Source organism: Enhydra lutris, unplaced genomic scaffold, assembly GCF_002288905.1.
Source record: "Enhydra lutris kenyoni isolate GAN:26980312 unplaced genomic scaffold, ASM228890v2 scaffoldscaffold44, whole genome shotgun sequence".
In the NCBI taxonomy this organism is placed as follows: domain Eukaryota; kingdom Metazoa; phylum Chordata; class Mammalia; order Carnivora; family Mustelidae; genus Enhydra; species Enhydra lutris.
Window position 1 is genome coordinate 14,004,967 of NW_019154128.1, and position 20,317 is coordinate 14,025,283.

The window sequence follows — 20,317 nt, forward strand, 5'->3', positions numbered from 1 at the left end:
CCTCTTGGTCTTTCCCACTTATTCTTTTCAGATGACTTTTAAAAATAGCATCTGTTGGGTTTTTTCCTCCCTAGTAACAAGTGATGTATACTAATTGTAGAAAGCAAAAATACTTAAAAACACAGGATCCACCACCTGGAGTAGACCACAGTTAACACATGAAGGTCATGGTAACCAAAGTGGTATCAGGAACTTGGCAGTGGGCCGGTGTCTGCTCCCCGGCTATGTACAGGCACCATGTCCAAAGACCCAGAAGGCTCCTGGGTGCTCTGCAGGGTTCTGGAGTGCTGAGAACCCTAGAAGCAGCTGTGGGTAGAGACAAAACCCAGAACCTACAGCAGAGACCAGAGCTTAGTTTCCTGGGACTTCAGCGAGAAATCCAGAAAGGGTTGCAGGTGGGGTAAGTGAAGTGGGATCTGGATGGAACAGGTCCCTGGTGGGAGAGTCAGAGCTTCCTCTGGAAAACATGGGGTCTCAACCCTGCCTCCCCCCACTGCGGCCGGGCAGCCCACTGTTTGGATTCGCTATGCTGCAGGCAGATGGGAACCTGGCTTTGCTGAAAAGGGTTTCCACCCCCGAGGAATGTCAGAGACTGTGCCCATCTCTCTACCCCTAAGGCTTTCCTCTCCCACAGGCCAAGAAGAAACACTGCTGCCTCCCCCTACAAACTCACAGAGTCCAAGAGGTGAAGGCAGAGGCTGGCGTGAACATGGGCTACAGCACGGCCTTGCACTCTGCAGGAACTGAGGAGAGGACATGGGGAATGTCCCAAGGATGTCCCCTGCACAGAGCCAGGTGGCTAGGAAAAGACAAGCTTTTCCCTAGTGCCCAGGGCAAACCTACTCTGAGAAAATAATGCAAATTAGATCTGTTTTTCTGAACATTGGCTCCGTGCTAGGGAACTCCCTAAGAGGTTTAGCAAACAAGCAGCTCTGGTTCTAAACGAGGCCTGTCTGCATTCAAGGCTCAGGCTGGTGGTCTCACCACCTAGCACCCCATGGTCACAGCCTGTTTGAGCCCGTCTACCTCAGCCTTGGCCAGATGGGAGCCTGGGACAGAGGAGAGAGGGACCTGGAGGCTCTGAGAAAGAGAGGCCAACAGCCACTGTGTCTGAAGCCCCGAGGCCTTGGCCGAGTGGGCATTCCTGGCCCACTGCTGACCGCAGCCAGACGGCCAGGGCAGGCATCTGGAACCGCAGGCTCCCTCGGCCCTGTCCCAGGTCATGAGGAGCCTGAGGCCCCAGGCACCCCTGAGAACACCATGCAGAGGTGGAACAGGACTTGCACCTTGCCTGAGGACAGCCCTGGCCTCTACTGCCCCGTCTGTGGTGAATGCAGAGTCAGGATGGCGTGGGGCGCACAGTGGACAGGGCATCTTGAAGGCTTACTGTATTGTTCTGTCTGGGGGCGGAGCCCCAGGTCCCAGGGTAGGAGAAACTGGCAGGGGAGCCCTCTGCGTGTGGGAGATAGTTCATAGGGTTCAAGGACTTTGGACACTCTGGAATCAGGGATCGTGGGGTACAAACAGGCTTATTCCACAAGGCCATGAGCACGTGGTCAAGGTATGGGCCAGACTCCCCACCTCCCTCTCCAGGAACAACATCCTGTTGGTACCACAATCCCTGCTGCTGGAGCTGATGGGGACAGGGAGGCAGCTACCCAGTCTGTACAGATAATGGGGCGGGGTGCAGGGGGGCCTGCGTGAATCTGAGAGCCGTGGGTTGCCAGGACCAGCTCTAGCCTTCAGGCAAGCAAACATCTGAGCCCTCAAAGCTGCAGACACTCTTCTCCTCCTCACCCCAGCTGGGCCTTCCTCTCACCTCAGGGTCTCCCTGGGCCTCTGTCTCACCCTTACTGAGCCCTGCTCGCTTCCCCTTCTCAGGGTTGGCCCAGACTCCCACACCCTTCTTCAGAGACCTTGCAGCCAGGTCACTTGGTGTGGGGGGAGGGGGAGAGGAGGGAAGGCTACAGGGTTCCCCTTTGACTGGGTGTCTCTCAGTGGCCACAAGGATGTTGATGAGAATACCAGGATATTGAGTCATCGTGGTGGCCAGCGGGCAGTGAACATCATTCTTCCTGCCCCAAACACTCTCTCAGGGGTAGAAAGCCCAGAAACTTCTCTCAGGTCCATGGCCCAAGCAGCCCATGGAATCTCGTAACCTGAGCTCTTCCTCTCCCCTCCTTTCTCTCCCTCCCTCCGCTCTCCCTGGCTCCCTCCCCACCTCCCTCCCTCCCACCCTCTCCTCCTCTCCTTGGGCCTTCACCACAGATTCAGGCACTGCAGGAGAGGCCTCGGGTTCCTGCTTCCCAGCCTCCTCGCCCACCGTGTCCGCCTTCCTGGCACCAATCCTGGGTATGGAGTTTGTCCTGGGGCTGGCGGGGAACAGCTTGGCGCTCTTCATCTTCTGCTTCCACACGCGGCCCTGGATGTCGAACACGGTGTTCCTGGTCAGCCTGGTGGTGGCCGACTTTCTCCTGATCGTCAACCTGCCCCTTCGTGTGGATTACTACTTCCTGCATGAGCGCTGGCGTTTCGGGGCCACCATCTGCAAGCTCAACCTCTTCATGCTGTCCACCAACCGCTCAGCCAGCGTGGTCTTCCTCACGGCCATCGCCCTCCACCGCTACCTGAAGGTGGTGTGGCCCCACCACGCGCTGAGCCGGGCCTCCGTGAGGGCGGTCACCTGGGTGGCCGGGGGGCTCTGGGCCAGCATCCTGCTCCTCAACGGACACCTGCTCCTGGCTGCCTATCCCGACGGCTCCTGCCTCAGCTACCGGCTGGGCGTCAAGCCCTTGGCTTTGCTCCACTGGCACCAGGCCCTGTTTGTGCTGGAGTTCTTCCTGCCTCTGGCACTCATCGCATTTGCCATCGTGAGCATCAGGCTCAAGATCCAACGTCGTGGCCTTGGGGGGCAGGCGGGCCCGCGGAGAGCTGTGCGCGTGCTGGCTGTGGTGGTGGCTGTCTACACGGTCTGCTTCTTACCCAGTATTGTCTTCGGCGTGGCTTCCATAGTGGCCTTCCGCCTGGGTGCCTGCCCCGCCCTTGACCTCTGCACGCAGCTCTTTCATGGCTCCCTGGCCTTCACCTACCTCAACAGTGTCCTAGACCCTGTGCTCTACTGCTTCTCCAGCCCTAGCTTCCTCCGCCAGGTCCGGGCCCTGCTGGGCCTCACCGAGGGCTGGCAGGGCTCAGCCAGTGACGAGAGCTCCTACCAGCCATCTGCCCGGCGCCGGGAGGGCACTCGGAAGGTGCAAGCTGTGGAGAAACTGCAGATGGAGGTCTCGCTGGAGGGCCCGCTCGAGTAAGAAGGTCCCTCTCGGGACTAGGGGTTCGCAGGGCCGCAAGAGGAAGGACGGCTGGGCTCTGACCTGGAGGGAGAAGGTTGCCAGCATAGGGCGCCTCGACCAACTGGATGTCGGCAGGAGCCAGGTGGGTGGCAGGGGAAGGAAAGGGTCTCGACCTTCCAAAGCAGTGTGTCCCAGATGACATCCACAGAGTGCAGGAAAGAGCCCGACGGCAGGTGGAGACAAGACAGGGGCTGTAGCAGCTCCCCTCCAGACAAAGGGCCACACGGCTGCCCAGTCCAGGGGGAGAGCACAAGTCTTGCTTTGGAGGTTGGACAGCGCACATTTTCATCATCTCCAGCTTGTCCCTTTCAATGCTAATAAACTGCCTTTTGAAAATGCAAGTTTGCCTCAGCTGTTCTAAGGAAAACTAAACAAATGTCTTTTGGCTCATCTGGCCCTGGGGTCAATAGGGTTCCAAGTGAGTGCCCCCAAGATGAAGGGAGACTCTGAGGACAGAGCGAGGAAGCCTCCCAGGACACCATCCTTCCACATTGCTCCTGGAGCCCTGCAGTATCCTTCTAGGCAGAAAGAATGCTTCTCCGGGTCATAGGAGGGCAGCTCATCTGGATCCCTGGGTGACCCTGGCTCCTTTCTGGTCTTTAGCTCCCCTTCTGCAGTCCTTGAGGTCTTGCCCAGCGCATCAAGGGCTCAGGCCCACCCTCCCCTGGGATAATGAGATCTTGCACCTTGGAAGTTAACTGCTCCATCCAGCTCAGGCTCCTGGCTCAGCTCGGGCTCCTACCCACGGCTTTCCTCAGCCCCAAGTACCCTTCCCTGGCTTTGGAACCTGTGGTGACTGTTAACCTAACCAGGACAGGACCCCAGCTAAGGACAGGAGCCTCAGAGTCACAGGGCTGGCTCATAGCCCTCTCCTCTCCCAGGACCAAAGCCATCTTGCCCACCTCTATTCCTTTGTTCTGCTCGGTATGCCTGTGGTCAGTGTCCAACCATCTAGGTTAACCCATCTGTTGGCTTGGGTCCCCCAGGCACAAGGTGTATACTTGACATGAATTTGGGTTTTTTTTTGTTGGGGGGTGCTGGGGGCAAAGGGGTAGTGGTTAGCCCTTCTGTCCACGGGGGAAGTCACTGACTGGTAACTGCTTTTAGGACAGATTTTTTTAATATTTGTGCAGACCTAATCTGTATTTTCTACTCCAATCTCCTAACTGTATCCTGGGAAAACAAGAAGTTTTCTAATCTGGGTTGGGAGAGGGTGAGGCATAGCCTTCAAGGCTTTTCAAAGGGCTACTAAGAGGTCAGTAAGGCCCTGTATAAGCACCACTTGAACCCCATGTGCCAACTCGGGAGAATGAACACACATACCTTCCACACTGGCAGGACAGAAGAGGCTGGAACTAGTTCTCCACTCATCCTCTCAGCCACAGGCCTCTAGACCTCAGGTACAGGGTCTGATGAGAGGACCAAATTCCCTTTCCCCAATTCCCTTCAGAGTTTGAATCCAAGTCCAATCCTCTTATATCATAGACAGGGACACTCTCCCTCTGTTAAAAAAAATTTTTTTTTAAAGATTTTATTTATTTATTTGACAGACAGAGATCACAAGTAGGCAGAGAGGCAGGCAGAGAGAGAGAGGAAGGGAAGCAGGCTCCCTGCTGAGCAGGGAGCCCGACGCGGGGCTCGATCCCAGGACCCTGAGATCATGACCTGAGCCGAAGGCAGAGGCTTAACCCACTGAGCCACCCAGGCGCCCCCCCGTCTGTTAAAAATTCTTAGGAATGGAGGCCAAGGCCTAGGAATCACCAGTGCCCCAGGAGGAAAGCACTCAGAAGCTGTGCAGATGTTGGGGTGGGAGATGGAAAACACATCAGGTGGAGGGAGGTGGCCTGGGAGACAATAGGTTGAACAGATACTGGAAACCATCTCCCTGGTGTGTCTCCAGCCTGCTTTCCTTTTCTGAAAACTCCCCAGCTGCTCTCAAAGCAAGGGTGTGCTGCCTGGGCCCCTGCAAGGAGCTTCCTCATGCCTCTGCCCTCCATGGGCCCCTGCTCCATGCCTCCCTTCTTGTTGCTAACTCTTTGACCCTGGTAGAGCCATTCCTAGGGACTCCCCACTTCTCCACCCTCTGCCATGAGGAGGAGTGGGCCAAGTCTGGGCCAGCCCACCCTCAGCCTGAGATCTGTAATGCCAAGTAAGACTGGAGGCTGGGGACTGAGCACTTTCTCAGTCTCTACCATGCAGGGCTCTACCATGCACTGTGGGCCAAACGCCAGGCACCTTCCATCTGGTACCATCTCTTCCCATGTTTGTGGGCTCAGGGTGGCTCTGTGGGCAAATGGGGTTCCATATACCATTTCCTCCATCTTCTCTACACTGGCCCCTTCTCATCTACCACACCATCATGTCCACCCACTCTCTCAGCAACTGGGCTCACTTACCTTGCCCCCATTTCCCCAAATGGTTCCCACGGCTTCTGTGCAGTGCTGCCCCTCCCCTTGAGGAGTCCTAGAGACTAGCCACAGTTTGGGCCCACTCCTATCCTGCCCAGGATCCTCTTTGCCCCTCGTCTTGATGTTGAGGACTGCCCCCTCCCCAACAAGCTGGGCCACCCACTCTTCACAAAGCCCTCTCTACAGGGAGTCTGGATGTCCCTCAGGGGAGAGGAGCAGGGACTTATGCTGCCTCCACATTCTCCCTGCATGGAAGGCCTCCCTGGTCCTAACCTTGGTTCTTAGTTCTTCATCTGTGAAATAGGAACAGTGATTAGGCTCTCACCCAACTCCAGGGGTTGTAGATGGAAACAATGAAGATGCCAGAGTGCTGAGTAAGGTAGTTATTTACATGGTGAAGGAGGGGGAGAAGGAATGAAAAGGGATGCAGGGGGAGGAGAGGAAGGCAAACTGGTTGAACTGTCCCCCTACCCCCAGGAGGGTAGCGGGGCGGCACCCATGGCAATATAGGGGCGGCACCCATGGCAATATATGGTAGGCTGGAGGTGGGCTGAGTAAAGACACTGTTTCCTACATTTGGGTTCCAAACAGCATTTTGGTCCCTTGGGTGAGTTACACTATTTAGTGTGAATCTGGAGCAGAGCTTTGTCTTCTTTCTCCTAATACCCCGAGAGACAGCAGATGGGATCCATGACTTCACTCTGCGGACTTCTGTGCTGGGGGAGAGCAGAAACGGCTGGGCTGACAGGCCATAGCCACTCATCATCCAGCATTTACTGGGCTCCCATTGGGGGCCACACACTAAGCTACACAGGCGGATGATCGGGCTCTGACCTCCAGGCCAAGTCTGGGATAGGCTTGATCTACAAGTGGACCAAATGCAACCCAAGCCAGTATAATTCAAGGTTTGGGAAGTAGTAGTGCAGGGCTGGGGGCACAGAAAAGCTAACTGCCTGGTGTCAGCGAAGTGATGCATGTAAGCTCAAGCCTGGAAGATGAGAAAAGTAGGAAAGGGAACGGCATTTCTGGCACAGGGCACAGCACTGTGAGAAGAGCTGCCATGGAGGGAAGGATAAGGTCACTCAGGTGAGCAGAGGTGGCCTAGTCACAGAGTTAGGGACAGGCGGGAAGGCAGGGTGAGCCAACTAGGCTCACCACATTCAGAATGTGACCCAAAAGATAGGGACTGGCCATCCATAGAGGGCTCCACAGCTGCAAAGTCCTGTGGTGGCAGGATCAAAACCAGCCCCTGGCAGGTGCACAGCAGTTGACGTCACAAGGCAAGTAGCAGGATCTGTCAGGCTCCCTGTAAGAATGCCTATTGGAAAGAGTATGATGCTGAACATCTGGGTGGCTCAGTTGTTAAGCATCTGCCTTTGGCTCAGGTCATGATCTCAGGGTCCTGGGACTGAGTCCCACATCAGGCTCCCTGCTCAGGGGGGAGTCTGCTTCTCCTTTTCCCTCTGCCCTTCCCCTCTGCTCATTCTCGCTCTCTCAAACCAAGAAGAAAATAATATGAGGTCTTTAGAACTAAGGGTGGTGAATGGTTTCTGCTTCTTGCATCCATTGATCCTGACAAAAACATATGCTTTAGGGAGATAAAAACGTAATGAAAATACTTCTGCAGTATATTTTGCTATGACCCTGTTCCTATACTCCTGAAATTTAAGACAGTTATCATTTGAACAATCTCTTTGTCTCTTACTTCCTCCGACTCCCCCAAGTCAGTGAAACCAGAGTTGGAAGGGGAAGAACGCACCTGGTCTCTACAAAGGTTGGTAGCATGATAAGCTCACGTGTACTAGGATACTCCAAGTAGTCTACCAGAACTACGGCTTCCACCTATAGAGGGTCCCAGTGCTAAATGGAGGGACCTGGAATTCAAGGACAGGAAGGAAGGTCCTCATGGATACAAGTTCACAAATAATCTGGATGTTGGAATTCATTCACCTCTAAGTCTTTATTTATCAGAGCAGATAGAGGTACAGGATGTGCAAGGAATTTCAACCTCTCAGGACCAAGGGCACGAAACCCCACCTACTGACTCAGGCCTAGTCAAGAGCCCCACCGGAGCTGCAGTGATCACTTCAGGCTTGTTGGGAAGTGAACAGAATAAGATCACACGAAGGAAAAGCCATCATCTCACCTCCTAAGCTAATGTCCACTCCCGTGTCCCATCTCAGAACCCCAGCACAGTCCAGAGAACAGTGGCAGCAGACTGCCTGGTTCTAGTCCTACTTCTACCACTTCCTGCTGTTTGACTTCTCGGTGCCTCTGTTTCCTCACCTGTAAAGACGGAATTTACAGTACCCACCTCGTGGCACCGGGCATCAGTGAGATAATCACCAGCATTACCACAGTATCTGAGCTTTTATTTTCTGTGCTATTTTCACTGAGTGGTTATCAGAATAAACAGGAAAAGTCAATTTAAAACAAGCTAAAGAAATCCAAAGTTGCTTTTATTTAATTGTTTTTGCTAATATAAGAACAGAACCGTGACAGCGGCTCAGCTCTATAACCCACCCAGCCCAAGACTGTTCTGGTGGTGGGGCCAAGAACAGGTAGAAGATCTTCCTCCATCAGTGACCTCTTCTTCAAGCACAAGGATATCTTCTATAGGGCATCAACATGCACCTGTCATGTTGAATGTCAAGAATTTAACCAAAGCCTTCTTGATCCTTCTACATTCTCAGCCGGTAGTACTGCCTTCTAAGGTTATGGACTCCAGGTCTGATACGTGATAGGTAGACGAAAGCTTCCTTCCAAATTCTGAGAAGAGTGGTTGCAGAAGTCTGGAGTTGAAGGACATGACTCTATGGACTTCAGCCACCTCCCCCCTTTAGCCTGTCCCTCCAAGGTGAAAAAGAGTCAGTGTTCTCGAAACTCCCCTTTCCAGGTTTGGCTTTCTTCAAGGTGTACAACCATGGGAAGCATACTAGGGTTTGCACAAACACAGGACAATGCATCAGTTTTTCCTTTGGCCCCAGCATACACTGGGCCAGCATCTTTTAGGAGCAACCACTCCAGCCCTGCCTAAGCCATACTCGTAAGTCATGAGTGGGTTGTTTGGGACCCTCTGCCTGTCCTAAACGATTCCTAAAAGCTTCATATACAGTCTCAGTCTTACTGTCCTTGAGCCTATTGGTGTATAATCCTACCTATAAAGTTACCAAACCCCTGACCTATGGATGCCTCTTTCAGATTTCATATCTTCCTCAAACTTACTAAATGAATTTCCAAAAGCAGTTATCTACAAGCTAATTCAAGAAGGAAGCTTCATTCTGTGCAAATCACTGCTGAGACCAGCTCCGCAGGAAGTCAGGGATGGTGGGCCTGGTGTTCAAGATACTCTCTCTATACCTATCACACATGCCCCCCTCTCTGCCCACAGCACCCCTTTCTGCCTTGTCTCAGACTCCTACACACTAGGTACCCCCCTCCCGGCTGCCAGTTAGACTGGCAGGTGAGGCTCCTGGACTACAGACAGGTAGCCTGACTTGGATCTGTGCTGTACCATGGGTCAGGACCCTGGACCACGGAATGCTGTGTACCCTCCTGCCTACAGATACTGAACAGAGCCAGAGTCACCTCTGGGTTGCTCTATTTATTGTCACCTTGGCTGGAAACATTCTAGTGTATGGAAAGATAGGGACCTGATCTGGAGGGCAGGTAGGACATCAAATCTAAAACTACCATGGCACACAAGTATTGTGAGGACATAAGGAAGGGCTCAGAGCTCCGTCTTCAGTGATCACTGCTCCAGAGCTTGGGCTGGTACCAAGAGCCCCGCACAGTAGAGTCAATGCCAATAACCTTCCATTCTAAGCAAGAAGACAAGAAGTTGCGTGGAATAGAAATAGAAACACTGAAGTATGGTCTTCATCATCTTGATGCCTAAGCTTCCTGGGACGGCCAAGATGTTAACTTAGCTGGTTATCCCTGTTTCACTTCCAAGCACTGGAAATGGACATTTCGGGTATTGGGGTTTCTTCCCTGTGATTTGGCAAATTCTTCAGATCTCCATGTCAAATCAAACAGTTCCTTAGGTAATATGTGCAAATTATTTTCTCCACAGGACTTACTGGCACATCCTTCAAACCACTTCATTTGTTCCATTCCTCTTCTTTGGCCTTTCTGGCCTTTTTGGATTTTCTGGATACAGTAACTGCCCAAAGCAGGATGAAAAAAAGAAAGGGGCCAGCTTTCACCTCCTGGTAAGAGTTGCTCCCTGCCATCTATAATGGCCAAAGGGACTGAAAGATGGCAGCCCAGTCCTCTTTACCCTATCATGGGTTTGAACTTAGGAGTTCCCAGGTCTCAGCAGGCTACTCATTATCTGATGTGGTTCTTAGGAGGGAGGAGTTGCATGGGACACACTCTCCCATAACTGCTCAGTGAAAGCAACAGCAACGTCCAAAACCAGCCCTCTGGCACTGCACAACTGTTGGTAGGCCAGGATGATCCCAGTCCTCAGCAAAGGGCTCTCAATCCTAACTCCCTAACAAGCCCAAGACGTATGGATGTCTCCTCCCAACCTGGCAGGGGCAGCAGAGACTTCCAAAAGGAACTCCTTTACTAAATGCAGTGAGTAGTCCAACACGGCTACTTGGGTCAAGTCATAGTTAATGCTGGAGAAGAAATGCCTCTGATTCAGGTAGAGCCAGATCTGCTGAGGAAACTGGGGAGTCCAGGAACCAGACCCATAGATGCCAGAGGACAACGTTCCTCTTGCTGGTGCCATATCACCTAGCCTAATGGTTTCAAGAGACCCAGAGGCCCATTCTGAAGACAGTTGGCAGGGAGGGAATAATGGCGATCTTAAGAGGTCTTCAGATAAGTGGACAGCTCAGCAGGAGAGCATGTGTGCCCAGGACTCACTGCACGGTAGCCATCACCAACCCGGTGAAGGAGGACATATCACTCAGCATCTTCAGGGTGCTGGAGGCAGGCGCTATGGCAGAAGAGCAAGTGAGCAAGGGTTACAACTTCGCCAGGTTAACATACCCAACCCTCTGACCGAATTGCCCCAACTCCTGAGAATTTATTCCAAAAAAGTAATTCTCGATAGGGGAAAATGCTGGACGGACAAGAGCATATGTTCTAGCAGCCAAGTGGTTACCAGAATGTGGACTGTGCAGTCAGAGACCCACCTCAACCACTTTTGAGGGCAAGTGATGAATGCTCTCTGAGTCTTCTTTTCCTCCTCTGTAAAACACATTGACAGCCCCAGCTCTCCAGGGATGTTGTGAAATTAAATGAGACAATGTGTGTAAAGTACTTCCAGTATAAGGAGTTCAACTACAAAGTTTAGCTCTTACTATTATGCATAAGGGCAGGAAAGGAAAGCAGGGAAAAGGAAAGCCTGAATGTTAAGGGTGACAGAGTTGAAGGAAGTTTTCCATGATTGTTCTGACAATACATGTTTTCAGGTCTTAACCATTTTTTAGTTATGGAGATGGATGCCACAAACTGTTGAGCTTTGCAGCTTAGGAAGAAAAAAGCAAAGCAGAAGAGTTGGCCTTTTTTCACCAGGGTTTTCCCTACTTTTCTAGATTTCACCTCTGGAAAACTCCTAAGAGTTCCCTGAGATGCAGAAAATGCAGGAAGGTGGAAGGCATAGGAGAGGGGATATGAAGAAGGGTTTGACAATCAAAACTTAAAAGGATCTGCCTACATCTGCTCACCCTGCCCAAAGGCAGGGCTGTGTACAGAGGATTACTCTGTCCTGATTGGGAATACAACTGAGAGAGTGAGTCTCTTCTTCCAGGGGCCCCTGAGAGGGTTGCAAGGATGCCCCCTGGCTAGACAGATCACCGGGCAGACCACAGTGTGGCTCAGAGAGGAGAAAGACCTTGTGACCAAGGCAAGGAATCCATTCTCAGGACTCTGATGCAGGGCACAATACAGTCTCTATCTCTCCTCTTCCTCTGACAGCTTTTCAGCTGTCAAGAGTACATAAGAGTCCAGTTCCATAAAAGAAACGCACAGTTAATATTTATCAGTGCCAGAAACAAAACAGATAATTAAGTACTTGCACAGACCTTAGAGAAGCCTAGCCAGTGTTTATGATCTTTTTCTTTTTCATTCTATCCATAAATATCGTAGTACGTAACCCAAAACTAAAAAAGTATTATTTTTTCCAATGTAAACACCATTATCACACATTGAAAAAGTTAACAATTCCTTAATATTGGCAATTACCCACTGTTTGTATTTCCAACTGTCTCATAAACATCATAAATGGGTGGTTTGTTTGTGAACATTCAAAAATTCAACTTCCCAGAGTGACTGGCTGGCTCAGTTGGAAGAGCATGCAACTCTTGATCTTGGGATTGTGAATTCAAGGCCCACGTTGGGTGTAGAGATTACTTAAAAATAAAAATAAAAATAAAATAAAAGTTCAACTTCCCAAAGTCTGAGGAGATTCTGAGACAGCCCCTACTAATCAATCCTACCACAATAATCACTAACTTAGGCCAACCTCCTCACTAGATCAGATAAGAAAACCAAAATTGAAAAAGGTTAGGTGATTTTGCCCAGGATCACACAGCGGGCTGAAGACAAAGGGCCCGACCCATAGCCCACTCCTTTCCCTGATATCACACTGTCTGGCAGTGTGAACACTGAGGTAACCATTAGAAGATTTTGAGTCAGCAAGTCTTAATCTAATAATGCATCCTTTCTCTGTAATGAAAGAATCACCACTAGAACCCTCCTAGTAATTATACACTCATTTTACTAAGATAAAAACTAACCTCTCAAGTTAATACCATCAGATCAGAAGTTAGATCTTGATCTTTATTTTGTGCTTCAATTTAGCCCTGTAAAACAATTCTCGGGTGAGCTCTATCTAGCCTCTCCTCAGCGTGAACTAGCTTCCCCAGGCTGCAGCAAGCTGAAAAGGGTCATTAATAGAGGAGGCAGGTTTCATCACACCGTAGGGATATGCGTTCTGTTTGGGCATCAATATGGTATCAGCAAAGGTTAAGACTGCCTGAAAATAGACCCAATTGGCTTTATAGATAATTTCCACCAAACTATCAAGGAGCTCATAATTTCTGTGTATGTTTCAGAATATGAGAAAAAAAATGCCTCCATCTCATTCTATAAGGATACGATACAATACAATTCAATTACAATAGCATTAATTGTACTGTCTATAGGATATAGACATTGGACATACGGTCTATAGAAAAATACAGTATTGTCTATATAAATACAATTGTCTACAAGGAAAGGTCTATCCTTATAGACAAGACAAATGGACAAGGAAAGCACACACACAAAAGCAGGGGTGGATGGGGAGAAAACTACATACCAATTTCACTAATAGACAGAGGCCAAGATCCTAAGTAAAAATAAAAGCAAATCAAAAGAGTAAATGTGCTTTCCCTCTGAAACACTTGGCTTTTTTCTTCTTTGTTTTGTTCTCTTTTGATTGGGTCTTTTCTATGGGTGCACAATTCAAATAAACTGGGGCATATAAAAAAAAAAAAAGAGAGAATAGGACATACTGAACAAGCTACTGAATCTGGAATTTAGACAATCTGACATTCGGAAATAATAAATAATTAGGATATAATAAATAATTAGGAATTATTAAAATAATTCATCATTTAACTGATTCAGAAAAAATGCTTATGCTCACTCATCTCATTTGATTCCAGAAAAGCTATGAACAAAATTCAAAACCCATTATTTATCAAGAAAAATGAAAAGAGTAACAATGATCTTAACAAACTAGAAACATACTTGACATTTGCTTAACTGGATGATCTACATTATCAAACAATTATATAAAATTAATGTGAGAACAGATGGTCACGGGGACAAAAAAGGCCCAAGTGTGTGCAGTCATCAAGAATATGAACCTTGGAGCTATAAAGGCAAAGATTTGAAGATTTTTTTTTAAAGATTTTATTAATTTATTTGACAGAGACAGAGACAGCAAGAGAGGGAATACAAGCAGAGGGAGTGGGAGAGGTAGAAGCAGGCTTCCTGCTCAGCAGGGAGCCCCATGCAGGGCTCGATCCCAGGACCCTGGGATCATGACCTGAGCTGAAGGCAGACGCTTAACGACTGAGCCACCCAGGCACCCCGAAGATTTTGTTGTATAAAAATTTTTAATGTATGAAACAAATGTCCTTCAGACTTCAATAGAAAGAAAGAAAGAAAGAAAGAAAGAAAGAGAAAAGAAAAGAAAAAAAAAGATAAGACATACAATCTCGGGGCGCCTGGGTGGCTTAGTGGGTTAAGCCTCTGCCTTCGGCTCGGGTCATGATCTCAGGGTCCTGGGATTGAGCCCCGCATGGGGCTCTCTGCTCAGCAGGGAGCCTGCTTCCCCTCTCTCTCTCTGCCTGCCTCTCTGCCTACTTGTGATCTCTCTCTCTCTCTGTCAAATAAATAAATAAAATATTAAAAAAAAAAAGACATACAATCTCATAAGTAATCAGGAAAATACACACATAAACAATTCCACTGAGACACCTGAGTGGCTCAGTTGGTTAAGCATCTGCCTTTGGCTCAGGTCATGATCCCGGGGGTCCTGGGATAGAGTCCTGTGTTGGGCTCCTCACTTACTCCCTCTGCCTGCCACTGGCCCTGCTTGTGTTTGCTCTCTCTGACAAATAAATAAAATCTTAAAAAAAATAAACAATTTCATTTTTTACTCATCAAATTAATAACATTTTAGAACACTGATTTCCATACCTGACAAAGACATGGGAGAACAGCTATTACCATTGCTATGGTTTGAAGTGTAAACTGGCCGAGCCTCAAAGGGCAATTAGCCAGTACTTAGCCAGATGTCAGACGCATGTACCCTCCACTTACTGGTCTCTGGACTGTAGAAATCCCCCAGAGGCACACAAAACTCAGGAACAAGGCTGTCACTGAACCACTATTTTCTGTATCAAAAACAAAACAGCCCAACTCTCTGACAGAAGATGGTGAAATATGCTTTCGTACATCCACCCAGCAAAACATGAGGCAGCGAGTGACAAGAAGATAAGTCTCTACGTAACCCATGGGGAAACATGTCACAATATCTGTTGTAAACAAAGACTAGTTACAAAATGGTCCACATTCTGTGATTCCATTTTTGTCAAAAAAAAAAAATAAAATAAAAATAAAATAATGTACATAGTATAGCAAGAAAGATCTAGAAGAATGCATATTGCACTATTAATAGGGGATACCACCTCTGGGAGTGGTATAATGGGAAATTTTCACTTTCTAAATTACAGCATTTCTGGGGTGCCTGGGTGGCTCAGTGGGTTAGTTAAGCCTCTGCCTTCAGCTCGGGTCATGATTTCAGGGTCCTGGGATCGAGTCCCGCATCGGGCTCTCTGCTTGGCAGGGAGCCTGCTTCCTCCTCTCTCTGCCTGCCTTTCTACCTACTTGTGATCTCTCTCTGTCAAATAAATAAATAAATAAAATCTTCAAAAATAAATAAATAAATAAATTACAGTATTTCTGTAATGTTTGAATTATTTAAGCATAATCACTTTTCTAATTGAAAAAAAGAAAGGAATAAAAGAAAGAAATAAAAACACCTCCAACTTTTCTGGAAAAAAAAAAAAAAAAAAAAAGGCAGGGAAGGCCAACCATGATCCCATTGAATATCAGGTAACAATCTCTGTATTTCCCTCAAGAGGGGAAGGCAGAAGATAGTTTGGAACAGTTAGGAATCGTCAAGTGCCAATAAGGAGCCCGCCCCCGGGGTCCCAGGCAGGATTGGTGTGGTGGGAGTGATGGGAACAGGGCCAGTTCTTTAAGCATGGCAGTCTGCACAGCACCTTAGCCCCCACAAGGAAGGCTGTCGCTGAAACAGTGCACAGTGAAGGAAAGCACAAACAAAACTGGACCCCCAACTTTTTTTTTTTCACCTCTGATCTCTGAGTGGCTCTCAGATCACCATTTAAGATTAGAAACGTTTAAAAAAAAAAAAAAAAAAAAAAGATTAGAAACGTTTTACATGAAAAGCGCACAATGGAAATCAGATTGGCTACAAGGAACGGGTGGTGACTTCGTGGGTAAGAGCTACAGAAACCTAGTGTGTCCTAAAAAGATGACAATGAATGCCAAGAGCTGGAATGGCACAATACTGGAAAGCTGAGCAAAGAAAGGGTGTTAATCAACTAACTAGCCTCTACCACAACCTCTGACTGCTGAAGCCAAGAATGGGAAGAGAAAACAAATGGAAAGGGAACATAAACAAAACTTGGAACACTGAGGACGCTACACACCCAAACACAGTTATGTATTTAATTCCCATGACAACCCAGGGAGTGTTATGAAGAGGAGACTCAAAGAGGTCCATGACTTGCTCAAAGTTACAAAGTGACAAAGCCTCCGGTCTGGATTTGAATCTAGTCTGCCTAAAGTCCAGTGCACTGGCAGCTCCTCCAATCGGCCAGTGGGCCAGCCCCAAACTTCCCACTATCAGAGCCTGTCCTCAGTCTTCCCGGGCAGTACTCACCTGTGAGCTGGACGGCAGAGGCTGGGAGCTGGGCTCCTCTGATGGGGCTGCTCCCGAGCCCATGGGGCTCAGTGTCGTGATTCGGCTTGGTTGGCCACGCAGTGTCAGAGTAATGGTGGTAGGGACCTTCAAGCCTGACAGAGGAAGAAGGAGGGTTGTTTGTCACAGCCTCCACTTTCTCCTCCCAGAGAGTTTCTTCACATCACACACCAGCCCCTTAGCCTCCCACCTCAGTACCCTTCCCAACTGGGTCAGCTCACTCTATCAGTCATTCTAAAAGAAACAGGAAAACAGCTGTGCTCTTCTGACCTCTCCAGTGGATGGACCCACACAGCTGAATCCTTGAGGGTCAATACCAGGACCCTGTTGAGTTGGGTTCAACCACATGCCTTGTCCATGTGAGAGGGGAAGGTCCTGGGGAAAGATCCCCTATCTAAGAGTCCCCACAGCTGTCATAAGAGACTCACCTGATGCTTGGTTAGAGATCTGAGCCAGGCCAGGGAGGCTGCTTGCCAACTTAGCAAGGCCCCCATTGGTCAGCAGCTGGTGGATGGCTGTGGGTTTCCCACCAGGAGTGGCACCCAAGGAGGAGAGAGTGGTGGCCACAGGAATGGTACGGACAATGGTGCTGGTGCCCGTGGTGATGGCACCCAGGCTCTGCATGGGGGTGGGTAACTTCACACTGGTGGCCTGTGGGACACACAAGACCAGGTGATCAGAAGCTACTGCCCAACAGCAAGCAATGTTCAAGTATGGAGGACCCAGAGCATTAAAGGCTACCATGTACTGCACAGCCAATACATGCAAGGTATTCTTCCACGCATTTTCTATATACTATCTTATTTAATACTAAAACAACCCTTTAAGAGAAATACTATCATTATCCTAATTTTACAGACAAGGAAACAAAGATACAGAGAGGTCAAAAAACTTGCCCAAGGCCACACGCTAAGTGATGGAGCTTTAACCTCTGGTAGCTCCTAGGCATGAAGTCAGAAAGCAGTCTGTCATGACCCAGACTCCAGACCCAATTTTCCCGCCAAAACCAACTAAACTGAGAGGGCCTCCTCCCCACAGCTGCCCAGCCCAGTGGAAGGCAGATGTACACCTGTGGGGCTGGCCCTGGGGAAGGATTTGCTGGGAGGCCAGAGGTCTTGCTGCTGATATCCTGCAAGCTGAAGCTGAGGCCTTGAAGGAGGCTGCTGGCTGATGTGGCCCCTAGGAGAGGGTAGAACAGATGTCAGCACAGGCCCAATCCCTTATCCCAAGAGCAGCCAAATCCATCCACCCTCAACAAATGCCAACAACAAATGCCAACAAATGCTAAAATGCCAATGTTCTTTCCCTGAAACATTCCCAGTGCTCTTGGAAAGACGCCAGGAAGGGCTCCCCGAGCATGCACACTGCATGCTCACGCGAGGAAGGTGCTAGACACACTGTCTTGGATTTGTTCCACATATCCCAACCTGCTCTGAACCACCTACCTTACATTTTGAAGTTTTAGGAAAACCAAAGAGAGCTTCAATCCCACCCACTTTTCAGAAATCTAAATTCCATCCTTTCCAGGGAAAAGGACAGCTTATTAAGCAAAAAGAATTCCAAATACCTGATTTATATTTGGCCACAAAGCAAAGAGGGAGGTCCTCCTGAAGGAGAACACCTGCAGAGCCTTGCCTGCTGGGCTCAGGCAACCAGCCCTCCCATGCAGGGTGGGGTGGCCAAAGTGAAGAGATAAGCAGAGGCAGAAAGGTGCCTCGTTTTGCTAATGCTAGTACGTACAGCAAATCTCCAGTTTCCTGCAATCAGATGTGTTCAAAAACACAATGAACACAATACCCACATCTTCCACCAGCTATTTCTCCTCCTTCTACTACAAGAGACACTACCTGCAGACTGGGATATTTACTCACTGTAGATACTGAGACCAGAAACTCCCCCACCTCAAAGCTAATTCCAGCTTCCCATCAAGCCTCAATGAAAGCCTGCAACTCAGAGGAGCATCCCCCAGATTCAGCTGCTTTCCTGGGACCACCCTCCAGCAGCAGCCCAAAAGAGACTTTGCTGGGAGGTGGGGAATGCTGGGCTACAGATACCTGGGAGGGAGCTGCCAGGAGAGGTGGCCACCAGACGGCTCTGGAGTGTGTGCAAGGCACTGGGAGTGGTGCTGCTGGACACTGAGGACACTGGGCTGGCCGAGACACCCCCTTCAGAAGCATTTGACCTGGAGACAAAGATAGGAGCTCTATTATCCAGCTCTATTATCTGCTGTAGGAGGGCAGCAGACCCTGGCAACACAGGGAGGGTCCGTGGTGGGGCCCAGCAATGCTTTCAGCAATGGATACTAGAATCTAGAGTTTGTCTCATCTTCTGAATCTGGCCTCTAGTCCTTCTGAAAGTCAGTCCTAAAACAGACTTCAAACCCTGAAGCAAGAGCTACGGGATGCTTTGCAAACTTTAAAAAAGAACTCTGAACTGACCCACCCCCACCCCAAAAAAGACAAAGATCCCACTCAAAAAGAAGTCATATTCACAAAACTGACAGAATCTAGACTATCTTTCCAAAGCACTAAATGGACCAGGGAAAAGGTAAAGAGAAAGAAAGGAGCAGAGCCAGAAAGGCCAAGAAAAAGACTCACTTGGTAGTGGTGAGAAGCCCTGTGAGCTCCTTGGCCCCTGCTGAAGCCTGCCCCAGTGTCATGGTGATGGGCTTCCCTCCTGCAGCTGCAAAACAGAAAACCCCAAGGCCAATGGTTAGTCCTGCCTGGCCATACTTTTAGGGTTTTACAGCCCAGGCTAAATGCAAAATATGGACAAAGACTGGACGAAGAAGAAAAACAAAGAGTAAGTATAGCAGAACAGGGAATTATTCTTTTCTTCTATTTTTTAAACTTTCTGGAATATTCTTTTTTTTTTTTTAAGGTTTTATTTTTAAGTAGTCTCTATATCCAACATGGGGTTCACACTCATAATCCTGAGACCAAGAGTCATGCTCTACTGACTGAGCCAGCCAGGCATCCCTGGAATATTTCTTATCTTTAATTGAAATTAAAGAACAAAATGTGATGATGCTTTGAGTGACCCCACAGCTCCCTCAGATCCTCATCCTGCCTCCCTGCTCCTGGTACAGATCAGGTCATGGCCCACTTCTGCCCCATGTGCTACCGTGTGCCCTCTTTGCGCCAGGCACACCTTGCATTAGAGACTGAGCTGTACAGCAAGTAGTCACCAAGAAAGCAATGTTATGTGGTCTGAGAGAGCTCAGCTTTTATTCAAACAGGCTAAGAAAAACTCACCTTCTGGAGCTCCTCCTTGGGAAGGAGTACAAGGCCCTCCAGCTGGGTCCCCTTGGGAAATAAGGGACACCTTAATTTTTGGTCGCTTGGAGGTCTTACTGCCAGGAAGAGGACTGGAAGGATGGTGGCGCTTCAGCTGGACCCTAAGATCCTCTTTCTCTGCCTCTTCCGTTTGTTCTGATGAAATGGGAACTAAGAGATGGAGCGGAGGTAAGGTCTTCCATAATCCAAAACGGTCCGAGAGACACTGACAGCACCAGCACGGGCATGACTGTGTCACACACAAAGTCACACCTCAAAGGCAACTGCTAGTGCTTCAGTCCCATCTCACTCAGGTCCCACCTGTGGTAGAAGGCCACCCTGCCCTCTCAGAGGATGGGTCCATCCCCAGCCCTTACCCTGTTCTGGAGTTAGAAGGAAGGGGGCTCTGAGTTGGTGGGAATAAAAACAAAGATGACACCCTGACCCTGCCTAGCAAAGGCCAACCAAAAAAACAGAGGACTCACTACAATGGATCTAAGCAGTGCTTCCTGCACTCAATGTCATAATTTTCCTGTCTCAAGCCCACCCTCACATCACACAGCTGGGGGACAGTAAACATTCCACAAAGAAGCAATAAAGGACCACACTACGCAGTTCTCTCTAAAACGGAGAATTTCACAAGGCTCTGAGCATCCTACTCTCCTAAGAGCCCAGGGTTGAAGGTTTGCTTGCCAAATGAAGGCCACAAGAAGGATTATTGCCAGGAATCAAGGCTGGCTTTGAGTAGCTACTAGGCAAGGAAGCATT

The 20,317-nt window shown here is 49.1% G+C and overlaps 2 protein-coding genes across 4 annotated transcripts in view; one reads left to right on the forward strand and one right to left on the reverse strand.

Moving 5' to 3' along the window:
* Positions 1-2,013: 2,013 nt before the first annotated feature.
* LOC111155942 (oxoeicosanoid receptor 1) lies at positions 2,014-3,526 on the forward strand. The gene has a single exon (XM_022516424.1). The coding sequence runs from the start codon at positions 2,145-2,147 to the stop codon at positions 3,303-3,305; it is 1,161 nt and encodes a 386-aa protein (XP_022372132.1). The 5' UTR covers positions 2,014-2,144; the 3' UTR covers positions 3,306-3,526.
* Positions 3,527-7,998: 4,472 nt separating this feature from the next.
* Positions 7,999-20,317, reverse strand: part of LOC111155842 (KAT8 regulatory NSL complex subunit 3) — a 42,136-nt gene continuing 29,817 nt past the window's right edge. For 2 of the 3 annotated variants that reach the window (XM_022516262.1, XM_022516265.1), the window contains 7 exons: positions 19,529-19,720; positions 18,872-18,956; positions 18,329-18,456; positions 17,344-17,453; positions 16,703-16,925; positions 16,236-16,369; positions 8,000-10,706 (listed from right to left, as the gene is read on the reverse strand). In XM_022516262.1, the coding sequence (XP_022371970.1) occupies positions 10,686-10,706; positions 16,236-16,369; positions 16,703-16,925; positions 17,344-17,453; positions 18,329-18,456; positions 18,872-18,956; positions 19,529-19,720 (893 nt within the window). In that variant the 3' untranslated portion in view covers positions 8,000-10,685. Of the gene's footprint in view, positions 10,707-16,235; positions 16,370-16,702; positions 16,926-17,343; positions 17,454-18,328; positions 18,457-18,871; positions 18,957-19,528; positions 19,721-20,317 lie in introns of all 3 variants that reach the window. The other variant, XM_022516264.1, reaches the window with a different exon arrangement.

What these genes read in the sequence shown, in the direction of transcription:
- LOC111155942 (XM_022516424.1), top strand. Translation starts at nt 2,145, where the DNA reads ATGGAATCTCGTAACCTGAGCTCTTCCTCTCCCCTCCTTTCTCTCCCT.